The sequence below is a fragment of the Microtus ochrogaster genome, unplaced genomic scaffold (genome assembly GCF_000317375.1).
Source record: "Microtus ochrogaster isolate Prairie Vole_2 unplaced genomic scaffold, MicOch1.0 UNK9, whole genome shotgun sequence".
Taxonomy (NCBI): domain Eukaryota; kingdom Metazoa; phylum Chordata; class Mammalia; order Rodentia; family Cricetidae; genus Microtus; species Microtus ochrogaster.
Genome location: NW_004949107.1, coordinates 7,696,447 through 7,722,835, shown reverse-complemented (window position 1 = coordinate 7,722,835; position 26,389 = coordinate 7,696,447). Strand labels below are relative to the sequence as shown.

General features: G+C 42.0%; 2 protein-coding genes across 2 annotated transcripts in view; one reads left to right on the top strand and one right to left on the bottom strand.

The window, feature by feature from the left end:
• Positions 1 to 8,242, bottom strand: part of Wdpcp (WD repeat containing planar cell polarity effector) — a 288,056-nt gene extending 279,814 nt beyond the window's left edge. Inside the window, exon 1 of the mRNA XM_013353497.2 lies at positions 7,677 to 8,242. The gene's annotated coding sequence lies outside the window, so the exon portion shown is untranslated. The remainder of the gene's footprint in view (positions 1 to 7,676) is intronic.
• Mdh1 (malate dehydrogenase 1) lies at positions 8,191 to 21,255 on the top strand. Its single transcript, XM_005366463.3, has 9 exons — positions 8,191 to 8,334; positions 12,600 to 12,698; positions 13,316 to 13,412; positions 14,658 to 14,833; positions 15,806 to 15,928; positions 18,654 to 18,830; positions 19,247 to 19,360; positions 20,019 to 20,108; positions 20,927 to 21,255. Exons 1-9 carry the CDS (start codon positions 8,332 to 8,334, stop codon positions 21,050 to 21,052), a joined length of 1,005 nt encoding a protein of 334 aa, XP_005366520.1. The 5' UTR covers positions 8,191 to 8,331; the 3' UTR covers positions 21,053 to 21,255.
• The last annotated feature ends 5,134 nt before the right edge of the window (positions 21,256 to 26,389 follow it).

Sequence of the window (26,389 nt, the reverse complement as noted above, 5' to 3'; positions counted from 1 at the left end):
GATACACCTGTATACATACACATTCACATGCATGCACACACATGCCACATGCAGTAAATACAAATTCTCCTCTGACCTCCGTGTGCATGCTGAGACACACCTGTATACACACACATTCACATGCATGCACACACATGCTACATACAGTAAATACAAATGCAGTCAACTTCTTTTTAATAAAACAGATGACTTAGCTACTAACTCCACTAACAGCAACCTGATTGATTACGCGAAGATCACATGACTACACTTTTGGTCGTGCTAAATGTTCTGTACTTGAGCACTCCTGAAAATGCTGGTCAAATCTCTGCAGCTAAGCTGCTTCAGCAACAGATTCAGCAAAGCTGGATGGACACAGAGGTCAGCACAGTCTCTACACAGCAGGACGTGCAAATGTGCCATGTGTCCTTGAATGAGAGTGTGGGTGTGTGTATCTGTACATGTGTGCTATGGGGTGTATATAAACTGTGTGTATATATGAAATAGCAATAAAGTAGTTCTCAGTGTGGTTATAATTTTAAATTCATTTATAAGGACTTTTTTTGCCTTGACTATTATGTTTGATCTGAGGTTTAACTATGCTTCAGACATGCTGAAATAAATGTGATAATTGTTCTTAAAATGATACACATCCATTTTAGAAAGACTTCCTACTTTTAAAAATGTTCTGCATGTAATCTAAACCAAAGGGTTTCCAAGATTAATCACACTATTCTTGTGTTTAACAAAGGATATAACAATCTTTCTTTTAGCTAAGTCATTATTTAGGCCTGTATACACTTTCATTTAAAAATATTTGTAATAATGAGTTTCTGATTTATGTCACAAATGCTAACCTTTCTTTTTAAATGATTCTATTTTTATTCATGCTCTACCACCCGACACAGCTATTATGGCTGTGTTATCATGCATGTGTTCTACATGGCTTCGGCAGCAAAGTACAGATTTGTAAAAATGCAGCTAAATAGGCCAACAGCAAGGGCTGCTTGCTGTTAATGTCTATCACTCAGCTACTTTTATTAAGAAGAAATCAGACTGTAGAAAAATTATCATAGAAAAGCTCAACAGTCCCAGCTGAGTACACTGTCTCAGACCTGTAACCCTAGCCCTCAGGAAGCCAATGGAAAGGGGTTGCTGGGAGTTCAAGGCCATCCTGACCTAAAGAGGAAATTCAAGTTTGAGATCTTCTCGCAAACAAACAAACAAAAAGAACAAAAGACTTAAAAGCTTGATTTTGCATTAAAAAACTAAAATGTATGCCAGTTTCACATATGCTACAAATAAAATCAGTATGAGGATAAGTTTATACTATAAAAGAGCTTCTGAGTCTAGGATGCCTCGTGGGTAAAATGTGCTCATGCTTACTCTTGTACATGTGAATATATTTTGTAGTTATAAAAAGTCACATGAATTATTAATAAAAAATCAGTTCATACTTCCCCTTTCCACCTACTAACAAGAAACACTGTTAAAATAATTTATACCGCTCAATTGATTTTTCATGTAAAATACTGATATATAAATAAGAAGTTATTATCTTCTTAGAAATATATGTGTGTATATATATGTTTTGCTACATATATGTATGTATACATACTATATAGTCATGCTCATTATTTTAAAACATTAGGCCAGGGCTGGCAGGTGGCCCAGTGGTTAAAGCACTTGCTGCATACGCATACAGACAGTACAGACAGGAATCTGGGCCCACATAGACTCCACCTGGAATTCCAGCCATAGAAAGCAGCTGCAGGAGATCCAGGAGCAAGCTGGCTATTTAGACTAGCTGCATGGGCGAGTGAGCTTAGTGGAAGACCCTGCCTAAATGAAGAAGGTGGAAAGAGATCAAAGAAGACCCTCCTCCAGTCAACCTCGGGCCTCTAACTGCATACACTTGTTCACCCATGCGCGCACGCGCGCACACACACACACACACACACACACACACACACACACACACACGGGTGTCAGCAGACACATGGTACTCAACATATGCAAATATGCATACAAACCACATACACATATATGAGGAAAAAATAAGAAAAAGACTTAAGTGAAAACCCGAGTCTGAAATGGGCAGCCGTGAGAACTGGGCTCAGGCAAGGAAAGGAGGCTAAGGGAGAAAAAGAGCTATGGGACGTGAAGAACTGACACGCTGACGTGGAGGGGAAAGATGTCAGCCAAAATTACAGCAATTTAGTTTCAGGTTAAGTTGGGCTTTATTTGTAATTCAAGAATCTGGGCAGAATCTATCCTACATAATGGAATGAGGATCCCCACTGAGCAATGACGGAGTAATAGGCTTCCAAGGTAGGAGCAGGAAGCAGGATAGAAAATAAGAGTGAGCAAGGAGGGGTATATAGGAAGGCTTGGAGGGAGAGCAGAAAAGGGGAAATGATGTTATTATAATCCAAAAAAAATATAAAATAAAAGAAATAATTTTTTAAAGCTGACTGGCTATCATAAGGTTTGGGGATTTTTTTTTTTTTTGGTGTTATTTGTTCAGGAAGGTTGACAGGAGTTAAATGGGTCTACTTCATTATATGCTCTTGGGTAAAATCTCTTTTCAATTCTTCTGGGGGAATTTACTGGCTTCCTTGAAGTTTCAGTTAGATTATGCAATTTTGTGTAAGTGACTCCGTTTCAGACATACAGGTTAGGGCCTAGCATAGCAGCCAATTCTAGGAACATTTTTCCTCTCCTTCCACAGCAATGAGAATTAACTTACAAAGGATGTTTAATATCAAGAACTAAAAAAAAGAAAAGCCCATACAAATAACCTCAAGATAAAATGCAGTGCCCCCAAAATTATGAAAAAATGGTTTGCTTATGGATTCATTATATTATAGCAACATAACCTAGACAAAGAAAGTTATTACAAGTCATAAAAACCATATATGAACACAGACTTTGTATTAGTTACTATTATATTGCTGTACTAAAACACCACAATCAAGATAACCTATAAAAGAAAGTGTTTAATTGGGTGTATGGCTCCAGAGGGTAGGAGTCCATGATGGCAGAGTGAAGGCATGTCAGCAGAACAGAAGAGCACTTACATCCCAAACCTCAGACAGGAGGCAGAGAGTGCACTGGAGATGGCTGGAGGCTTTTGAAACTTTAAAGCCCTTCCCTATGACACAACTCCTCCAGCAAGGCCACCCATCGCTAATCCTTCACAAATAGCTCCACTAACTGGGATCCATGATTCAAACATATGAGTCTCTGGGGGCATTCGCATCCAGCCCTGAAGCACATATTCAAATACACAGACGCCTCAGTAGACTCCTCTTTCTCCAACCTCCATTACTGATACAGTCTGAACCTAAAGTCATAAATACACACCTCAGCACTGCAAACACGGATTCCTTCAGGATAAAAGACAATGGCTGAAGCAAAAAAAAAAAAAAAAAAAAAAAACAATGGGCTTTTTTCTCGGGCCATTCCTGATCAGTCAGCATTTCATAAGTTGTGTGTGCCATCGGAAACCCAATGATAAAGAAATGGCTCCCCTGCTTCTACTCTGGGTGATAACTTTCTTCCACCAAATCTTATAATAAAATACTGACCAAAGCCACTTGGGGGAGGAAAGGGTTTACTTTATCTTACACTTCCACATCATAGCCTATCACTAATGGAAGCCAAGGCAGACACTGAAACAAAGACCACAGAAGAACACTGCTTGCTGGTTTATTCAGTTACCTTTCATACACAGCCTCTCATATTCATATTGGCCAAGAATGGCACCAGTCACATCAATCAGTGTGCTGGCTAGTTTATGTCCACTTGACACAGCTAGAATCAATGGAGAGGAAAAAACCTCTACTGAGAAAATGCCTCACAACTTCATGCTGTAGGAAAGCCTGAAGGGCATTTTCTTAGTGATTGATAGAGATAGCCCAGTCCATTGTAGGTGGGGCCATGCCTGGGCTAGTGATCCTAGATGTTATAAGAAAGCAGGCTGAGCAAGCCAGTAAAATCACTCCTCCATCAGTTCCTGCCTCCAGGTTCCTGGTCTATGAGTTCCTGAATTCCTTAAGTAATGAACAGTGACGTGGAAGCATAAGTCAGATAGACCCTCTCTTCCCCAAGTTGCTTTTGATCATGGAGTTTCATCACAGCAACAGTAACCCTGACTAGGACAATCAGCGCCTGATTGCCAAGAAGACACCGAAAGTGAAGGAAGCTACTGCCTCTCCCAAAGACAAAGCAAAGGCCTTGAAAGCCAAGAAGGCAGTGCAGAAAGGCGTCCATAGCCACAAGATCCATACATCACCCACCTTCCGGCAGCCCAAGATCCTGCAGCTCCAGAGGCAGCCCAAATACCCTTGAAAGAGCACATCCAGGAGAAACAAGCTTGACCACTATGCAATCATCAAATTCCCCCTGACCACTGACTGGGTCAGCCCTAAAGAAGACAGAAGACAACACAACTGTGCTCGCTGTGGATGTCAAGGCCAACAAGCACCAGATCAAATGGGCCGTGAAGAAATTCTGTGACACTGTTGTGGCAAAAATCAACACCCTCATAAGGCCTGACGGAGAGAAGGTGGCTGTTCAGGTGGTCCTGGTTATGATGTTGCCAACAAAATTGGGGTCATCTAAACTGAGTCCAGCTGGCTAATTCTAAATAAACACCTTTTCACCATAAAAAAGGCAATCATCAATCAAAAAAAAATGGCCGGAAAGATGTTCACAGACCATCTGTTGGAAGCAATTCTTCTCAGCAGTCTCTCCCCGGGTGAGTCTAGTTTGCGTTAGTGATGAAAACTCCCCAGCACACCACCGCACTACAGATGCAGCTGTCTCATCATCTTAGCTGCAGAGCAGGACAGCACCCCCTTACTAAAGCCCTCCAAGTACAGAATAAGCCTTTTAACAACTACCAGATTACTGTGTTGCCTTCAGCAATTAATGTTTCATGCTACAGTGATCCCTAAAAGGCAGTTACTGCACCCTACTCCTTTCTGATCCCTAGAGCCTAAGCAAGTGGCTCAGCCCAAGACCGTTATCCTAAGTTCCCATGGCAGATTTATTAGAACAGTCCCCATGAAAGAGCCCTTCACTCTTCACTTGGAAATCCTGTAATTCCAACCTCAACCAACAAGAGAAACTGGGGACAAGTCATGCTATCTCTGTCTGGAGTATGATGCTTCCACATACAGTTACTCAGTAGGAGATACCATAAACTAAAAACTAACAGAACTGATATTTATCAGAAAACCAAGTAGAAACAGAAAGTACATAGACATGCCCTGGAATTTGAGAGGCTCTAACAAAGAGGTAACATTTCGAGCTACAACTTATGAATAACCTAAGTGTGGACAGAGACATGGTGTAGGAGGTTCTTCTGTTCATGTGTTGCTTTCATTGGCTAAGGAATAAAGAAACTGCTTTAGGCCTGATAGGGCAGAACTTAGGTAGGCAGAGAAGACAAAATTGAAGGCTGGGAAAGAAGGGCAGAGTGAGAGACACCATGGATCTTCTGTCTGAGACGGACACTGGTTCGAATCTTGCTGGTAAACCACTGGCACGTGGCGATACCCAGATTAATAGAAATGGGAAATTACGATGTAAGAATTAGCCAATAAGAAACGAGAGCTAATGAGCCAAGTAGTGTTTTAATGAATACAATTTCTGTGTGATTATTTCAGGCGGTCAGGACAAACAAGGGGCTGCCTCTCCTTGCAACAGAGACAAATGTAGCATTCCAATGTAGAAAGATCAGCGTTCAAGAGCAAAAGAAAAGCACCAAAAAACAAAGTGATTCAAGGAGTCACTCAAGTCTGGTACACTCTATTGAAGCCTAAATATTATTGGATTCTGTTATGTCAGCTTGACACTAGCTGCAACCATAACTTAGGAGGGACTCTCAATTGAGAAAATCTTTTCATGACATCAGGCTGTAGGCGAGCCTGTAGGGCATTTTCTTAATTAGCGATCAATTATAGTGGTATATTATTTGTGTTTTAATAACTAAAGCTTGTTTGAAGATCAGAGGACAAAGCAGCCAGACTAGTCAGTCATACAGGCCAGGGAGTAGTGGCACACACCTTTAACCCCAGGACTCAGGAGAAAGAGGCAGTTGGATCTCTGTAAATTCAAGGCTACCCTGGGCCACACGAGACGGAACCAGAAACAGATCCAGGTGATAGTGGTTCACACTTTTAATCCCAGTGTTTGGGAGTCACACACCTTTAATCCCAGCACTGGGGAGGTGGAGACAGGAGTGACATGGCTGAGCGGAAAGAGAAATATAAAGGCGAAGAGACAGGAACTCACTGGAGGGTGAAGTCTGAGGATTTGTGGAGACTGGATCTCACCCTTTCGGTATGAAGATTTGGTAAACGTAAAAGGTCTCTGTAGTGGTTGGTTGCTTTGCTTTCCTGATTTCAACTTGAACCCATCTGCCTCTGGATTTTTATTATTCATGCTACAGTCAATGGGGGAGAGCAGAACCTATTACGGGTGGGGCCATCCCTGGGCTGGGGGTCCTGGGTTCTATAAGAAATTAGGTTGAACAAGCCATAAGGAGCCAGCCAGTAAACAGCTCTCCTCCACAGTCTCTCCATCAGCTCATACCCTCCAGGTTCCGGCCCTGTTTTCAGTTGCTATCCCGACTTCCCTTCAGTGAGAGATTACAGTGTGGAAGTTTAAGTCAAACTTTTTCGTCCCCCACTTGCTTTTGGTCATGAGGTTTCACTGCAGAAATAGAAACCCTAACTAAGACATTTTGTGAGCCTCTATGTGGGCGCTAGGAACTAAAATCATCTGTCTGTGCAGCAACTCCTCTTAAACACTGAGCTGTCTCTCCGGCCCTCTTGGGAAAAAATTAAAACATTATTATTTTGTTTATTTAAGGGCTAATTATTGAAGTATGCTAAGCATAGTGGAGAGTGGGGGGAGGGCTAAAACTAAAAGGAGAAATTTCCAGTTTAACAACCAGACCCTGACTGTTTGGAATTGACTCCAATGACTTGAGACGCCTTATACAAACATTTAGAGCTTAATTCGAATGACCCACGAATAGTCAGTCTCAAGAAGATAGACCCTGCAGCATTGTATTTCTTTCTCCAAATAGGAAATCTTCCAAAAAACAAACCTGAAGCCGCTCAGCATTCGTTCACTTTTGACAGAAAGTCCTGAAGTCAGACCAATACCATATTCATTGGTCTGCTCCAAAGCAGCGCGTCTTCCCGAAAATCCACACAAAGCAAAGAGAGAAGACAGCTGTTCCCTTGGCAACTTTCATTTTAAATGAAAGCCTCTTGAGTGGTTTCAGCCACTAACACTTTGTCTCCCAACCTCCCTTGAAAATACGAGTTTGGCATAACTGTATCAAGATGTTTTAAAGCGCATCCAGTTGCCAAAAAGAGAGCGAGTAAAAATGCCCATGTTCACGGAAGGCAAAGAAAGTTAGATCCATGTACCACAAACTTCTATAAGGGGCTCACTTACAAACAAATCTTTCTGACTTTACTTTGGAGAAGTCAAACCGGTGCAAACTGCAGTACACTCCTCTCTCCTGAACTCCACATGCTCCCCACATTAACAAGGGACCCGGGAGGTCGCCCACCAGCCCGTTAGGTCCGACCCGGGTTCAGGCTACGTGCGACAGCGCCGTACCTTGTTCTGGACCCAAGATGAAAAGAAAAACTCTCGGGGGTCAAGCTGACCTGCCTCCAGGGTAGGGATGCAACTCCACTGGGCTCTGGTCGCGGGAGCGCTCAGGTACGCCTGCGTTGTCGCCTAGCAACGGTGAAGCTGTCCGTGGTTCCGGACGCGTCGGACGCGTCGATTCCTCCCGCCCCTGGGAGAATGGGTTTTTAAAAGGTTTGTTTCCGGGTCGAGCCGGCTTTACGCAACGTAAGGTCTCTTAGCCTCCCTTGTTTAGCCTTGGGGGAGGATAGAGTCTCGGTGGGGCGACGGGTGCTGTCGCTCAGGGTTCGTTTCTCCTCCCTCAAGTTAACGCCTCCCCTCCCGCCAATTGCTGAGCGCCATCAGTCAGGCGTTTCAACCTCAGCGCAAACCCTCCGCTCACGGACGTCCTCCAATCACAGAGGCTCAAACCCGGGGACTACTTTGCAATCCGCGAAGCGAGCCGAAGGAAGAGGCTTTCGGGAATTGTAGTTTCTCACTGGCAGGGGTGCACGGAGATGGGGGCCAGAGATCCTCCGGATGAACTACACTTCCCAGAAAGTGCGGGGCAAACCATCCAAACCTTTCCTGGCCAGCACAGCTCTCTCTCCCAGAAACGGTTCTGCTGTAGAGGTGACCTGACCCCTGGAGACAGCTTTGCAGGTGCAGAAATCGTCGTCGCAGTTCTTAATAATGGTGAGTGTGGGCTCCCGGATCCTGCAGCAGCTCCGGCCTCTCGGTCGCAGCCTATCCTTGACGCCCTTTAGAAAAGCCCTAATGCCAGGCGCTGTCTTTCGCACCGTTTGCAAAACCCGACTCATCCTCCGGACTGTCGTAGTAACCCAATATTTGGAAAGGGGTTCGCTTCCATTTAGGGTCTCTTAAAAGGACTCTAGAGAAGTCGCTGTCCTTGGAGAGAGGCGTCTCAATCCTGACGCAAGGCTGAGGGACAAAATTTTCTCTGAAGGACGTTAAAGGATTTGGCGGGGATGAGATTTGGATGGAGGGAAAGAATTGGGTCCTAACCTCTGTTTTGCCTCTTAAGCTCTTGGAAGGAGTAGGCCTGTGATGTTGAGGTTAATTAGTGCTCTAGGTTATGATCCCAGTTTTCAGGAGACATGTATTCGCCATATCTAATTTCAAAGGAAAAAAATGTTACAGAAAACCTATTCTTGATCCTCTTTTGTAATGCTAGGACTCTTTAGAAACAATTGGGTGGATATTTTTTACTATTCTGTCATGCGTTGCAGAATACCTTCTTGCCGATGTAACGCAACCATCTTGTTGAAGCTCTATATGGCTGGATCTTCCTGTCTTGTCCCGCCTGAAGGGGGTGGGGGTGTGTGAAGAGACTCTGACGTAGAAATAGTCTGCGTGCTGTTTGAAGGTGACATTTATCACCAGAGTGGAAATTGCTACAGTACTTTCGAGTTTATATTTTGAAGATACTTTTTCTCCTGTAATCTCAAGATGGGGAGTGTGAGAAAATATTTGGAAGAATTGTAAATTTCGCAGAATCCAAAAAGACATGTTTCAAAGCAAGGACAAAAGGTCCCAGCCTCTATGAGACCCCAAGGGGACAACTGCTAATTCCCAGTAACTGTTGCCTAGTTGTTTTGGGCACATGAGTAGTAATTTAAATTATGGCCTAAGCGGTTTCTGCTATAGTGGTTTTAGTCAAAAAACGGGGGTAGTTATCCAAGAACTTCAGACTTTAGAATTTTAGGTCGAGATGGAAACCTTTTAAAAAGTCATCGCAGCCAAGATCCGACTTAAAATACTAAAATTTAGTTTTTGAGACCAGAATGTGCGTTCTCAAGGTCACAAGATTTGCACCCAGTGTCTCTTATTCTTCCCATTTTACCTTGACTGTGGTATGCATTTGGCAAGTCTGCTCTTAAAACAACCTGGCAAGGTCATTGATTTCCCAAGGTCATGGAGATCCAGGGCCCCTGATTATAGTGTTGCATTCCCTATACAATCGACAGAACCCCTAGAAGGTCACATCTGCGCCAGATGACATGAGACAGTCCAGGAAGAAGAGGTCGGTCATGTTGCAGTCGCACATGATTCAGAACCTTCTTGCCTCCTGGGAAGAGAACGTGGGCAAATTACTGATTTAGAAAAAAAGCGGTGAGCTTTACTCAGGGTGGTGATGCGTTCCTTCAGTCGCAGCACTTGGGAGGCAGAGACACATGGAACTCTTAGGATTTCAAAACCAGCCTCCCCTGTGTACCAAGCTCCAGCCAGCTAGGGCTGTGGAGGGAGACCCTGTCTCACAAAGAAGGAAAAGAGCTGTCTTTTTTGTAAGCCAATCAAAACCATTTTTAGAGGAACTCTTTGCCATTGTCCAGAAGGGAGTGACCTAAGAATTCACCTGGAGGACTCTAAGTGACTCTGCTTCTTCTCTTTCGTATTGCAATAATACCTGTAAGCTAGAAAGTAAAGAGAGGGATGCTATTACTAAAATTCAAGCTTTTCAATCAAGTAGCACATTTTTAAGACAGCCTGTATCCCCAGGAAGGTCATTAATGCCCTGCCAAAAGAGAAGCCGTTCCTTTCTGGATCTGGGCAGAATGCCCAGATATCTGAGCAGAGAATAGTAACCTGCATGGGCACTGTTGCATTGTGGGAAGTCAGCGGGACTCTCCTACCCTCCTGCTTTCCAACTGCAGTGTCTCGGGGGAGCAGAGAAAACCAAACTGGTGTTTCCCTTACCTATTTCATCATCGTCATGCAGATACGAAGGGAGCCCTTAAGATGCCAGTGCCCAGACACAGAAGGAGCCTGCAGAGGTAGAATCAGCTGTTGGGTTAGGTGGCCACCACCTCTTCACTGCAGACTGTGATACTGGGAACACCTTGTTGATAAATGGCTACATCACTCTGTTGTAACTAGACTTTCTAGAAGGTTAAACTTTATAGATGTGGTTGGCACTTTCTCATTTCTGTTTGTTTGTTTGTTTGTTTGTTTGTTTTGTTTTGGGGGTGGTTTTTTTTTTTCTTTTTCTTTCTCAGGGCGGTTTCTCTGTGTAACCTTGGCTATTCTAGAACTCTCTGTTGACTAGGATAGTCTCTTCCCTAGTGCTGGGATGAAAGGTGTGCACAGCCACCTTCTGGCTCCCCCTCATTTCTTACCCAGCTTGCACCTGTTCTTCTCTGTGAGCTGAGATGTAGCAGTGACTCGAATTCAGACGATAGGAAGATGAAATGGCAGAGCCCCCAGAAGAGGGAAGCAGCCTCTCCCTTCTCATTTCTCAACTTCAAAGGAAAGATAACTAGATGAAATACATACATATATATATATATATGTATATATATATATATATGTATATAATATAATGGTTCCTAATCATGATATCTCAGAACACAGCTGTTGTAGATCTGTGTATAGCAGAAAGTAACCGTATAGGATAATGTGTGGTAGTCATACATATAGTTTGTTTTGGACATAGATACATGTCTTATTAAATACATACTATTATAGATGCATATTTTTATTAAAATTGGCTTATGTGGATATTAGATTTAATATAGAGATATGGAAAAAAAATAGGGGAGAGATCCAGGGATCAAGAAGAATTTTTCTCCATAGCTTTCTGGGGTTTTATCTTTGGTTATATTTTTCTACTCCTATCCTGGGCATGTTTTTTGAAGAAGAAATGCAAATAAAATCTACTATGATGAAATTTATTTCTTTATAACAATACTTATTTCCTGAATTTATTTATTTATTTGTATCTGTGGGGACCAAGTTACTGCTTGCTGCTGATTTCAGGCGCCCAACTTTCCATCTCAGACAAATGGCTCACCTAGAAGAGGCTGCTCTAAATATAGAGAGAAATCAAATGTTTAGTGGGTCATTTCTTCATGCGAGGAAGGACCAGAGTAACACGGAGCACCAGTACAGCTCAGCATTGTCAAGGAAGGGAAGAGCTTATCCTGACTCCATTCTATAAATTCACTAAGCCTTTTTCCATTACTCAGCCGTCATTTTGAATACAGCTGTTATTTTAGTCTGCGTCTTATTTTATTCAGAGTCTCTTAGCCTGGAGACTGTGCTTTTTTTATTATATAACTGTTGTGCTTTCTTTATGGTTTCTCTTCCTTCTTTTAAAGCACACTTTTCCCTTTGAACCAGATTGTCAGCTATGCTGCCGTGATTTAGTATAATATTTAATACTAAAATTTATTATATGCCAGATACTAATAATTTTCTCCTTGAAAAGAAAATTAAAGGTTTGGACCAGCAAGATGGCTCATCAGGTAACCTGAGTTCAACCCCCAGGACCCACAAAACGGAAGGAACAAACCAACCCCTCCAGTGCTGTGTCATGTGTACACCACCCCATATACTTTAAATAAATATAGTTTTTAAAATAAAAGCTTACCACTGAGCATAGTGGTGCACTCCTTTAATGTCTCTGTAAGTTTGAGGCCAGCCGGATCTACAGAGGGAGACCCTACCTCTAAATAAGTACAGGCTTGTTTTTGATCTTTGGTTAAGTAAGTCAAACAGGATTGTTTTATTAAACCTTTTTGGTTTAAAGGGAAAGTTTTTGTCGGTGCTACACCTTCTACTGTGCAGGACTCTGATGAGGTGCGAGTCGGAATTTGTATGATAAAGACTTGTAAGGCTCCTCTGACCTGCTAGGGTTTGAATCACCTCATAATATGGATGTGACATTGTGGGCCTAGTTTTTGGCAAAATGTCCCCCAAAGATGGACACAGTTGCATAAGTAATAAGTAATCCAGTTCAATGCTTTTCCTAAGTGTGCCAGCGAAGGAGACGCTTGGTAAGTGTATGCTTCATTTGTACGTGCTGCCTTTGCTGAAAATAAGCCTGTAAGTTAGCTCCTACTCAGCTAGTCAGGAGAAGACTTGACAACCTCATACTTGCTCTTAAAGCACGTGTTGCTTTATTAACACTTTAAGCTCTGACTGGGTCTTTCTCGTTGCAGTCGGAGCCAATCAGAGTCCTCGTGACTGGAGCAGCTGGTCAGATTGCGTACTCACTGTTGTACAGTATTGGAAATGGATCTGTCTTTGGTAAAGACCAGGTAGGGCCTGTCTATAAACCTCGGCATTGTAGTATTCTGTGTGTAGCTACAAACGATGAATAAAGAGAGTCAGCAGTCCCAACATTGCAATAAGCCCTTGGCTGTGTAGAAGCTAGTAAGATGTTTATATGTTATCCTGCAGGCACTGAAATCAACGAGATCAGACCTGATGCTTAGTGCAGCCAGCAGGTGACAGTCAGTGTCACTGCTGAGAGGAACAGTGGGCGAGGGGGAGTCCTGGGAGAGAGTTGTTGAATCTGCCCTTTCTCTCCAGGGATGCTGTTTTGAACCCAAATAATCAGACGAGAAATCTACCCCACAGAAAACAGGCACCCCCAATTCTAGCAAGTCTGATTTCTGCACAGTAATATCCTTTTAAGTATTGATCCTTTCTCTTGAACTACAGATAGTTGAGTTTTCCCTTCATATCAGATATTGTAGTTGTTCTAAAATGAAATCATACCTATAACCACTAATAAAAGCAAGCTCTGGCATCTCCCTTCCATAACTATGACTAATCAGTGGAAGCTAAATATATTCAAACAAAAACTAGGGCAGGGCTTTGCGTGAGAGCGAGTGCCGGACCAACACCAACACCGCTGCCTTGCTCTTTGCAGCCTATCATCCTTGTGCTGCTGGATATCACCCCCATGATGGGGGTTCTGGATGGCGTCCTGATGGAACTGCAAGACTGTGCCCTTCCCCTCCTGAAAGGTGAGTCGGGAGGTCAGAGGAAACGGATGAACTTCTTAGGCTATTAAAGATCGTCAGTCAGATTGTTTCACAAAAGTACTTTTTGTTGTTTTTGAACCACACCACATTTTAACATGGATACCAAGAACGAATAGGTGCAAAAGCAAGAGGCAGTCGGTGCAAGTCAGGCCTTTCCCCCTCCCCCTCTAAGGTAGGTATAATATGCCCGAGGGTTATCCCTCCAGGTTGCTTGCATTGTGTTGTTACTTTAGTCTGTTTAGAGTAGTAGCATCCTGTAACAGGAGAGCTTCCACTCCAAAGGATGTTCTCCAGGGCTGTGTGCTGCTCTAGGCCTTAGCTGCTCCCTCTCATATGTCCCCTTTCGTCTGCCAAGCGCAGGGATTGAGACAGGGATTGTCCGCAGTATTGTGCACCTTGAAGGAAACATAAGCTCTGTCTAGTCAGGCATTTCTTAGGAGAGAGACTCCCTATCCAAATCATTCAGTTGTGTGGCTGGAAAAGGAAGATGGGCACTTTTTTTTCTTCTGATGTTCCTCCATTTAAGGACTCAGCAACCTGACTGACGTGTTTACTGGCCTAAGACTTTATGTAGGGAAATTCTGACTCGGCCGTGGCCTTTTTATTACACTCAGCACCATTGCATGTTCCTTGGTCAAAAAACCAAGTCCTATGTGTTTGTCAGATTGACGCTGTGGCGTTCTAGTTGAACTCTGGACCGCTCTCTCTATCTTATCAGTGGCAGCATTTCGTTATGCCTGAGTTCTTCATCTGTGAAATGTGAAGATTACATTTGATAGAATATAATCCTTAGCATTCTCTCTGGTACAGTATGCCCCAGTAAACATTTTCAATCTGTAGTTGATATCTTAAACCTTGAAGTAATTACAGTCTAAAAGCTTGGTGAATTGGTTTCTCTTTTGTGTTATCTGTGGTAATAAATGAAAAAAAAAATGCTGTTTCCAAAGACTCTGAATCATATATAATTATGTAAATGATAAAAACTATAGAGCTCTTTTAATTGAGGTAATTATTGATGTAAGAAATACAAAATATTATTGACTTTCTCCTGTGTTCTTGGGGAGCTAAATGAATATACTATCTTTTTTTTAAAGGGCTCTGAAAAGTATATAAATGTGAACTATAAAAATAACTATTTACCACAGTTTAAAAGACTAAGTGCATTTAATATGAAGAGGGAAGCTTGGGCATTTAAGTCTCTCTGTGTGCTCTTTACCGTGTTCACAGATATCATTGCAACAGACAAAGAGGAGGTTGCCTTCAAAGACCTCGATGTGGCTGTCCTTGTGGGCTCCATGCCAAGGAGAGAAGGCATGGAGAGGAAGGACCTCCTGAAGGCAAACGTGAAAATCTTCAAGGCCCAGGGTGCTGCCTTGGAGAAATACGCCAAGAAATCCGTGAAGGTGACTAGCAGCATATTTGATGGGGTGTTTTTTTCTTTTTCTTTTCTTTTTTTGTTTGTTTGTTTTCTGTTGCTTTTGTTTTGTTCTGTTTTTTTTCAAGACAGGGTTTCTCTGTGTAACAGTCCTGGCTGTCCTGGAACTTGCTCTGTAGACCAGGTTGGCCTCAAACTCACAGAGATCCATCCGCTTCTGCCTCCAGAGTGCTAGGATTAAAGTCATGTGCCACCACCACCTGGCTCCAAAATCACTCTTCACGAGTGACCCATTTATAATACTTTATTCTTGTCTACATATTTGCTTTCTGTAGATTTCATCTTAAATAGCTGTCCTTTCTCTGTAATCATTAACAAGAATTAGGAGCGCACAGGCCTCTTGGTAAAAGATTACAGAGGTTTTAGACTGGCAAAATCCAGCCTGCTCAGGATTTGTGGTTCTGTTTACATGCAATGCCGCCTCTGCAAAAGTCTTTGTTGGGGGAAGTATTCACACACTGGGATACTCGGAGGCAGTTGGTACACACGGGTTAAAAAGAGATGTATGTGTATGTTTGACTCATTAGATTTAGAGGAGTGTGAAGATAATCTGTATTTTAGCAAGTAGCCCAGGTGATTCTTAGGATTGGACCAGTTTAAGAAATATCTTTAATCCCAGTACTTGGGAGGCTGAGGCAGGTGGATCTCTGTGAATTTGAAGATAGGCGGCAGGGCTAGACCTGTCTCAAAAATCAAAAACAAAAATTTATGAATGACTCAAATTCTGAGATGAAGCTTTAGATTTATTGATTTTTGTGGTAAATGGATGAATGATCTGTCTCCATAGTAAAGCATAAAGATGTCTCCCTTGGATTGTGGATATGGCCAGCTGGAAACTGACTAGTATGTCATAGAAATATGGTATATAGGAGCCTGTTAGACATGGAGTCCAGTTCTAAGATGGGTGTGTGGTCTGAGTCTGTGCCTCCTACCCACTTAGGTCATTGTTGTGGGAAACCCAGCGAACACAAACTGCCTGACGGCCTCCAAGTCAGCCCCATCAATCCCCAAGGAGAACTTCAGTTGCCTGACTCGCTTGGACCACAACCGAGCAAAATCTCAGGTAAGAAAAATGGCTTTTAAAATGTAAAGATTTAGGCTTTGAAACCTTTTTCTTCTCTCAATTTTAAAATAATTAAATGTTGGTTTGTGCGTTTGTTGACTAAACACTGGCCTATCTCCTTAGTTTTGTCTTCAGTAACCAATTGTGAACCAATTTTATGTATCTGTGTGTGCATACCAATTATAATTCAGTATGGTTACTAATGTTTCCTTGATATAGTAGTTAAAAATTAGGTATGAGGCAGGTCCCACCAGTGAGAACCAATTGGTGCCTAGCCCAGTGTAATCAGAGAGGCTTCACCCAGCAACTGAGGGAAACAGGCAAACATTTGGCAGAGCTTGGGGAATCCTGTGGAAGAGGAAGAGGAAGGATTTTAGGGTCCAGAGGGGCCAGTGGTACCACAAGAAAACTCAAGGAATCAACTAACCTGGGCTCCTGGGGCTCACAGAGACTGAACAGACAACCAGGGAGCCTGCATGGACTGACCTAGGCCCTCTGCACATATGTGACAGTTGTGTAGCTTGATCATCTTATGATTCGCCTAACGGTGAGAGCAGGTGTTCTCTGACTCTGATGCTTGCTTTTGGGACCCTTTCTTCCTATCAAGTTGCCTCATCCAGCCTTAACGGAAGAGATACCATGGCAGGCTGATATCCATGGGAGGAGGAGGTGTGGATGGGAGCAGGGGGCGAAGACTGGAAGGAGAGGAGGAAGGGGACATTTTGGTTGGAATATAAAATAAATAAATATAAATATATATATATATATATATATTTTGCATGGTGACAGCAGAGACCTGGTAGGAAGAATACTGAGCAGCTGTAGGGGGCCCACTTTGTCCACCCCCAAGAAGCTTGGAGAAAGGAGGGTTGGGGACTTACACAGACATGGGTTTATTTTTCAACATTTTTTAAAAAAGAAATAAATACAACCTCTTAAAAAAATGATACTAATTTACAGTAAAAAAAAATTTTAAAAAAAACGTCTTACACTGAGAGTTGACTCTTTCAACTCTGGAATATCCACTCAAAGATAAACTAATTTGCATTTGTTAACTTTACTATAAGATTAATGCTTTATATGTAGCTTTTAATTCTTGTGACTGTGCAAGGCCTTTATTGTACTTGTTTTGTGGATAAGAAACCTGAGACCCAGAGAGATCAGGGAGCCTGCCCAAAGTCACAGAGCTAACTCATGATGGAGCTTCTGGATTGACCTGAATATAAACTAAACACTTGTATATGTTCTATTCAGTAGTGTTAAGTAAACTAAATGCATTTTACTGTCTTACCATGATACTGTTGCATAATAAAACACAGTAAAGATTTGCTGCTGTTACTGTTTTTATTATTAAGAGCTATATAGCCTAAAGTTGAAAGACTCGTACCATAAATATCTTCTTCAACTTCCCAGCTAATTTAGACAGTTATTAAATATTTGGTGAGATGCTTTGGGCTGTAGGCAGTGTGGTGACTGGGAAGGGACGGGGCCAGAGTAGAGGACACGCTAGACATGAAGGAAGAGAAGGTGCTGCAGTGATAGATGTGGGCCGGCCTTACTTAGCTCCTACAGAAAAGGAGGTGAAATGGCACCGATAAGCCTCCTCCATGATCCGCCTTAGCAGACGCAGAAGTTGGACGGTTCTTCCCGTCACAGAATGGCACTTTGTCCCAGTGTGTGACACAGATTCCCTTGTTGGAGCAAAAGTCATGAATGAGCCAGGAGTGGAGTTCTGGTCACTCACAAGCCCTTGGCTGGGCAGTTTCAGTCTGTTCATCTGTCTGTCTTGCACAGTTCAAGCCGATAGAAGCTTCTGAAGAAGCATTTTAATGAGAAGTAGTTAAACCCAAAGTAAAATTTTCTTCCATGAATCATGAAAAGTCCTCCATGATTTATGCAAAAACGAAAGCTTTAGTTTCCTCCTGACTGATTTGTCACCTCTGAACCCTCCTGTGTATGTGAAACCCAACACTAGGTGTGTACGTGCATGGTGTGTACGCACACACAAGATGATTTGACAGAGCACTGCTCTTCGGGAGAAGAGAGTTACAAGGATTTAACAGATCCACATGACAGACTTGAAAGTTCGCCTAAGGAAGCAAGAACTGTTGTTCTTCATAAGTATTAATTTCAGTGGTTCTATGATGTGACTATTCTGTCGTAAGTCACATCTGAAGCCTTCTCAATTTAGTTCCCAAGTCTATAAAATAGGGACAGCCACAGTTTGGTAATGTGAGTCCCTTTCTTATACCAGTATCTCTAAGATTAATTAAAAATTAATTTGTATATTGTATGTAACAAAAAAATCATCAAAATAGGATGAATATACCTAAAGTATCTGACCCTAGTTGATAAGGTACCCTCCCATATACACAGTAATAAAACAGAGCTCATGTTTATGTATTAAGAATCTGATGACCTGTCGATCAATGTTTTTAAACTGACTGTGCTGATAATCTAATCACGAATTACAGGATGCTCTCTGCTCTCTGCTCTCAGATATTCTACACTGTAATGCTTCAAGCTCGTAGTTGTTGACACCTTTAAGTGCTTTAGGATGTTGCTGAGAAATAAAATTTGCCTTTTTTGAATTCCATGTAGCTTGAATTTGTTTAACATTCAGAAGCTTTTTTCCTTTACTTAAGGGCCTCTGTCTTCAAACAATTCACAATTTGCAATAAAAAATCAATTGTCTGACTGATGTGTTTGTTTTTAATTGAACTAGATTGCTCTTAAACTCGGTGTAACTGCTGATGATGTAAAGAATGTCATTATCTGGGGAAATCACTCATCAACTCAGTATCCAGATGTCAATCATGCCAAGGTGAAGTTGCAAGGAAAGGAAGTTGGTGTGTATGAAGCCCTGAAGGATGACAGCTGGCTCAAGGGAGAGTTCATCACGGTAAGAAGCGCCTGGGCCATCGGAACAGTCAGACAGACAAACCACAATGCTAGCTGAGCCTTGAGCGACCCTGGAGGATAGCTGTATGTCACAGTCTGCTCTGCAGACTGTATATGTTCTTTTTCATCACACAAAAAGACAGTTATCATCTGATCTGACCTGTTGTGTAACAGTCGAGATTATTGTCCTCATAAGAAAAACTAGTTTTGCTTATAGCAAGAGCTGTTCTGTGTTTAGTTTGCCGCATGTTCTATAGAAATTTCTACTTTTGTTTTTTAAAAGGGCTGTTAACTGAATTAGGACAATAAGATTAGCATTGTAGGAAACCCAGTGAGCTATGGGGGTGGCAACGTTGTGGCGCTGATGGGAATTTTGCTGTCACGCTTAGATAACACTGTCTGTGTGCCCTCCCCCAGACTGTGCAACAGCGTGGTGCAGCTGTCATCAAGGCTCGGAAGCTGTCCAGCGCCATGTCTGCAGCGAAAGCCATCTCTGACCACATCAGAGACATCTGGTTTGGAACCCCAGAGGTGAGGGTTGTCGTGTGTACAGGCCATTCTTCCAGTTTTGTTCCTTAGTGCTAGAATGTGAAAAGATCAATTAAGCCAGTTCAGTTCATTTCCTTGATAGCCTAGGAGCCTGGGAATGCTATTAACCTTTCTAAGCTGTGTTTTCAGCTGCTACATGACATTTATCACACAGGATATTACAAGTTAAAGGCAGTTATATGTGATAAGCCATTCTTCTTAAAATGGATTGGGCTATCGCATTCTCAACTATAAAATCAGGATGGTGTTTGGGGATGGAGAGATGATGGCTCAGAAGTTAGGAGTGCTTGCTTCTCTTATAGAGGACTCAAGTTCCTTCCCAGATCCTATGTCAGGCAGCTCACGACCAACTATAACTCCAGCTCCAAGGGATCTGCGCACACATGTGCATGCACAGATACACACATACCCATAAATAAAAATGTTTAATCTTAAAGAGTGGCAAAGCCGTGTCGTGCTTTGCACAGGATCTGGAAGAGGGGATAAGGTGGTGTGTGTGAGCCAGCATTGCTCTGGCTCCTCGCACGCAGCTATGCGCAGCTGTGCACCCAGTAAAGTAAGTCTCTTGTTTTCATTGTAGTTTGATGGTTCATTGTGTAAACCAATCCCTGTGGTCCATGATAGTGTAAATCTTTTCCAGGGAGAGTTCGTGTCGATGGGCGTTATCTCTGACGGCAACTCCTATGGTGTTCCCGATGACCTGCTCTACTCGTTCCCTGTTGTGATCAAGGTGGGGTGCTGCGAAAGAGGGGCGCGTGCAAGTGCACGCGCACACACACACATTATGTATTTTAGGATAGATATATATCCCTAAAGTAGATACTCCTTTCTAATGCCAAGTCTTTCATTAAATACTGAAACTAATCTGAAAGCAAGATTCAGCTCTTGCTGCTAAACACTTTGTTATTACAATAACTCTGTTATTGTACTCATAAATAGGATCTTATTTTCTCATAAACCCAGAGTACTGAACACTGTTTTTTTCTTATAATCATGGTATAGTTCATTGTAACTATGATGAAGTTGCACCATTAATATCCCAGAAACGCAGCCTTTATTACGTACAGCTGAACAGGAAGTGGACTGTAATGTGGTGGTCTCTGGAGGGAGCAATCATGCAGGAGAGGAAGCTGTGTCTGCTGTGGCTGATACTTTGTGCATACATTGTCCATATCAGCACCAGGAACAGAGGAAGGCCTTGCTATTCCAGTGGGTTGGAGGCACTGGGGTCCCTGACATGGCGGTGCACATGTCATGAATACTCATTTGTATGGGGTAGATTTGCTTCCTCACATTAAAGTGCTTTTGGTTCATTAATAATCATGACTTGGGTTCTAGGCCATGCACTCTGGAAGACCTCTTGCCTAGCATGCAGGAGGCTCTGGCTGGGTTTCATCACCAGTGTGACTTTAAAAAGTGGCTTCTGGTGTCTGACTAGCTCTTCAAGTTAGACTTTAAAACAGGTGTGCTTTGAGACACCGTTTCAAGCTAGGCTGGTCGCTTTTGAAAGGTCACTAACTGAATCTCTTGCAATTGTTGTCTTAACAGAATAAGTCCTGGAAGTTTGTTGAAGGCCTCCCTATTAATGACTTCTCGCGTGAGAAAATGGACCTGACTGCGAAGGAACTGGCAGAAGAAAAGGAAACTGCTTTTGAATTTCTCTCCTCTGCATGACTAGACAATCACATTGACGTCAGTAAACATCCCAAAGCTGAGGAATCAAAATGTCGTCTTTGAGCCTAGTACCAAACAGTAATAATGCTATACTCAAGTTGTGAACAGCAACATATTTTAAATATTATGTGCTTCATGGTAGTAATTTGTGAAAGTCTATCATGCTGTAAGTGTTGATCTGAATAAAAGTATATTCAAGTGAATGTGTCTCAGCTTCTATTTCTAGCTAATCATTGAGTATCTTCAGAAAATCAATTTGCCCCAACAGATTGTAATTTGACTTTTTTAATTCAGTTAAAAAAAATAAAGATGGAAAATGTTATAAAGTAATATTACATAGATGAGGAAAGCCCAATGGATCTATTTCAGAAGGATCTCATTACTTAAATGAGTTGTTTATAGTTTTTAATCTTTAAAGGTTGGTTCATATTTTGCTGATAATTTGGTGGTCAATAAATACCACAGTGTCAATGTTTATGACGTAAAATTATTAGAAACATAATACTAGAAAAGAAAAGTAGTTCCGAGGTGGTCCGTTTTCCATGAGAACATAGTGCATTGTCTTTTCCTCTTTGTGTCTGGTGCGGGTGAAGGTGTGGGAATGCTCCCCTGAGAAACATAAATATCACTAGTCTTCCCTCAGTGTCAAGGTTATTGACAAGGCATGGCACTTTCATTGACAGCAATTTGCCCAAACAGCCCAGCTATCCTGGATCCACCCACCTCTAGCCAAGGAGAATTCTAATCTTAATAGCTAGGGTAAGTTACAGCTTACCCCTTTAAGACGGTGATCACTCTAGTAAATCAGACCTTGAAGCCTGAAGAAATCAGAACTCTCTCCACTGTACTTTGGCTAACTTATGCTCCTCCATGCTATCCCAAACTAAATTACACTATAAAAGTCCCCTGCCCCTGAAAATTTATAAATGCCAGATTTGTTCATGAGAGTTCTCTGAAGTCTCTTGGGCCTCCCCACCTCTCTTGCCATTCCTTTCATGGCAGCTGTCCATCCCCGTCTTGATGAAGCTTCTCCCCAGGTTTTACAGGGAAGCCTCTCTTTCCCTTTAAGGCCCTGTTACACTATTTTTAAAATACTGTTTCTGATTGCTCTCCCAGCGGAAGGTCAGATCATTGTCTTAAAGCCCTGTCTTCTAATACACCTCAACTTCCCAAGGGTAATCATGTGTCCACTCCCTTCAGGAGTAAACCACTGCTGTGTCCCTTACTTTAACATTCTCAGGTCACACATTACACAGCACACTGAATATATATGGTGCAAAGACTGCAGAATGGCTTTTTATATATAAAGGCAAGGCATTTTAGAGACTTTCAGACGGGTCTGAGAAGCCAAAGACAAATAAAACGGAGCCTGAGAAAGACTATAGTGGCAGTCACACCACAGAAGGCCACAGGATTGAAAGCAAAGCTCAGAGTCCAGCAAGAGCAGGAGTAGGTCCAGATGAAGGAATGGACCAACAGATGGCCAGCAGGTCCACATAAGCAAACAGGAAGCAGTCAGCAATGAAGTAGGCTGTTTCAACAGCAGGGATGGAGCCAAGCTGAAGCCTCTGGAACAGACAATTCTCTTTCTAGCTTTGCTGAACCAGGGTGGTTGGGTGGGTGACAGGGCTAGTGAGAATCATCCCCATGGCGGTGCTATAGGTGTTCATGTCTGTGTGGTTCCGGTGAGAGTTACTCCATTTCCTTGGTCTGGTATGGTTGATGAGTTCTTGGGCATGGATTCCCTGATTCAGTTCTGTTGCACCTATGTCCCTCTACAGCTTCTACTCACCCCTATAAAAAAATGATCGGTCCCTTTTCCTCTCCCAGTGATGTCATTTGTCCATCTGCTGTGTTCTCAGTTCTGGGTAGATGGTACCACTCATGTGTCCACCCAATTGGAGAGTTAGTCTCTGTCCTCAAAACGGTGTCAAAAGCATTTGTGAAATAGAATCTGCCAGGGCAATGTGCAGCTTGGGAAATCATTACTTTAAACAATGCGGAGTGACTTAGAGTAGGCATCATAGTCTGCATCCAGGTGACAACATCAGTCAGGTCCTGCCCGGCTTATTCGTCCATGCTCGGAGGGAAGCATGTCGATTGAGAAATGGCAGAAAGAAAAGACAGAAACATAGGATAAGATCTGGAGGGAAATTCAATGAATACTGAAATGTACCCTCGTTTATCTTCCATATTTTCTCATATGCCCCAATCCAAAAGTGAGGGGGGAAGAAGACAAAGGAAGGACTGCTTTAAAATGGCACAAAGGACAAACAGCAATCACTTGCTTCAATACTTGAGACATCAAATAACTGTATCCTTAGTTAAGTACTCCGTTGTTTAGACAGGACCTGTAACAACCATACCTTAGACCAAGCATCCTGTAGGCAGCCACTCCCTGGGTCAAAAACTTCCTATGATCTCCTTGAAGGAGCAGAAATAGGCTTGAATTCTCTGACCTTTGGTCAAGGTGGAACAGATCCACCTCTATGGACCATCTTAATACTCAAAACACCAATTAACTACCTCCAAAGATCAGGATAGCTTGTTTATTGCCACAGTTGTTATCAATAACTTTGAAAGAGCAAGGAGTAGGCTCAAACTCCCTGACCTTTAGTCAAAGCAGGGCAGGCCCATATCTGTGGGTCCCCACAAGGAGGAAATATCCTAATCTCAACAAAGGACTATTTAGGGGCTGGAGAAATGGCTCATCATTTAAGAGTGCTTGTTGTCCTTGCAACAGAGTACCTAGAGTGGTATATTACTTGTGTTTTAATAAATAAAGCTTGCTTGAAGATCAGTGCAAAGTAGTCAGACTATTCAGTCATACAGGTCAGGCAGTGGTGACACACACCATTAGTCCCAGAAGCCACACTAGTCAGCCATACAGGTCAGGCAGTGGTGACACACATCATTAATCCCAGCAGGCACCCTAGTCAACCAAACAGGCCAGGCAGTGGTTGCACACACCTTTAATCTGAGCAACCACACTAGTTATCCAAAGAGGCCAAGTGGTGGTAGTGCACGCCTTTAATCCCAACATTAGAGAGGAATATAACACAGGAGGAGACAGGGCTCAACTCAAGTCTCAATCTGAGGATTCGTGGAGGCAGAATTGCCCATTTTTGGTCTGAGATAGAGATAAAAGCCAGTGGCTGGGTGCTTTGCTTTTCTGATCTTCAGGTTGAACCCCAAAATCTATCTCATTTGGGGTACAAATGCATGAAAAAAAGTCATTTGCTGTGACGTTATGGCCACCATCATAGGCTGGGGCTACACATGACTGGAGTCATTACCTGACCGGCTAGGTTTTTCTTTTTTCTCACCTGGAAGTCTCTCCCTTAACCCTCTTCTCAGGCTGCTGACAAAATAGGTAGCTGCCTTGAAATCCACTCATGCTTTTACTGTTCTATGCAACAGCAATTAGCCTCACACCTTCTACAACTTGGGCGACAGATTTGGTAAGAGCAAAGTTTAAAATATGAATAAATGACGTTGTTATTGAATGTCTGGTAGACACAGTTGCGGATGTAACAATAATTTCATCAATCTCTTCAGGATGTAAATGTTCAGTTTTGAGGGATGGAAACTTTATCCCAGGTAAAGCAGAATGCTAGATGGGCTGAATGTATAGGGCCAGAAGGACAGGGAAGAATATTAAAACCATATGTGGTTAATATAGCAATGAATTTGTGGGGATGTGATTTATTACAGCAATGGAATACTCAGATTAACATTCCCCCAATCTTAGAAATAAACTATAAATTAGTATATGTTTCTTGGGAAAACATTACAAGATATTATAAAGAACAGTCACTGACCATTCAGGTTGTACAAGAACAGGGCGCAACAGCTGCCAATATTTCAAAGGCACCAACAGCTCTACCTTTAAAATGTTTGGCAAACAAACCTGTATGGGTCATTACACAATGGCCTTTAACAACAAAGACACTGCAGGCTTTAGAACAGCTGGTACAGGAGCAACTAGATGCTTAGCATATTGAAGAATCAACTAGCTCTTGGAATTCTTCTGTATTTGTTGTTAAAAAGAAATCTGGAAAACAGAGAGTCATAACAGATCTAAGAGCTGTAAATAAGGTGATTCAGCCAATGGGCTCTCTACAGTCTGGCACCCACTTGCCTTCTCTATTGGCTAACAGATGGCATCTTATAGTTACTGACTTAAAAGATTGTTTCTTCACTATACCATTACAAGAAAAAAAGAAAAAAATTGCCTTCACAGTGACTACTTATACTAATTTTACAGCCTGCTAAGACATAGCAATAGAAGATTCTCTCACAGGGAATATTACATAGCCACACCCTGTGCCAATATTTTGTACGTAAACCATTGGAAATGATATGTAAGGGATTTCCTGAATCTATAGTTTACCATTACATGCATGACATTTTCCTAGCTGATTGAAATTTAGAACAAATATTTGAAGAAGCAAAGAAAAATTTGCCTTGTTGGGGATTACAAATTGCCCCTGAAAATATACAAAAAGGAAATTCTATTAATTATTTAGGTTATAAAATATGTTTACAAAAAAATTAGACCCCAAAAGGTGTAAATTAGGTGAGATTGATTATAGACTCTTACTGACTTCTAAAGATTGCTAGGAGACATGTCCCATCTATGGTGAAGTACTGAGACAAAATCTTATGAACTAATTAAACAAAATCTTAGATGGTGACAAAGACTTAAATGGTCCCAGGGAATTATAAATTGAAGCTCAGAGAGAATTGCCTTTGATTGAAGAGAAACTACAGAAGACACAGGTGGATCATGTGGATCCAAAGCTTAACTGCATTCTGGTCATATTACCCTCCAAACATTTCCCTACAGGAATTTTAATGCAGAGGTAAGATACCATCTTAGAATATATCTTTTTACCACATAAACTGAATAAAAAGTTAAAAACTTATGTAGAAAATGTCTCTGAGTTAATTCTAAAAGGAAAATTGAGACTTTGTCAATTAGCAAGAGTAGATCCAGTAGAAATTATAGTACCTTTTAATAATGATGAAATTGACAAATTATGAGAAGAAAGGGAACCCTGGCCAAGAGCTTGTAGTAATTTTTTTGGAGAGATTAACAACAACTATCTCCAAAGCAAGAGAATTCAACTTATAAAGAAAACTAACTGGATCCCTCCTTGCATCTAGGACACACCAGTAACTGGAGTCCCTACATTCTATACTGATGCAAATAAATCAGGAAAGGCAGGATACAAATGAGAAAAGGATCAAAATCCTATGATTCTGCCCAAAAGTCAGTATTATATGCTAATTCTCATGATACTAAGCAATATTAAAAAACTTCTCAACATAGTT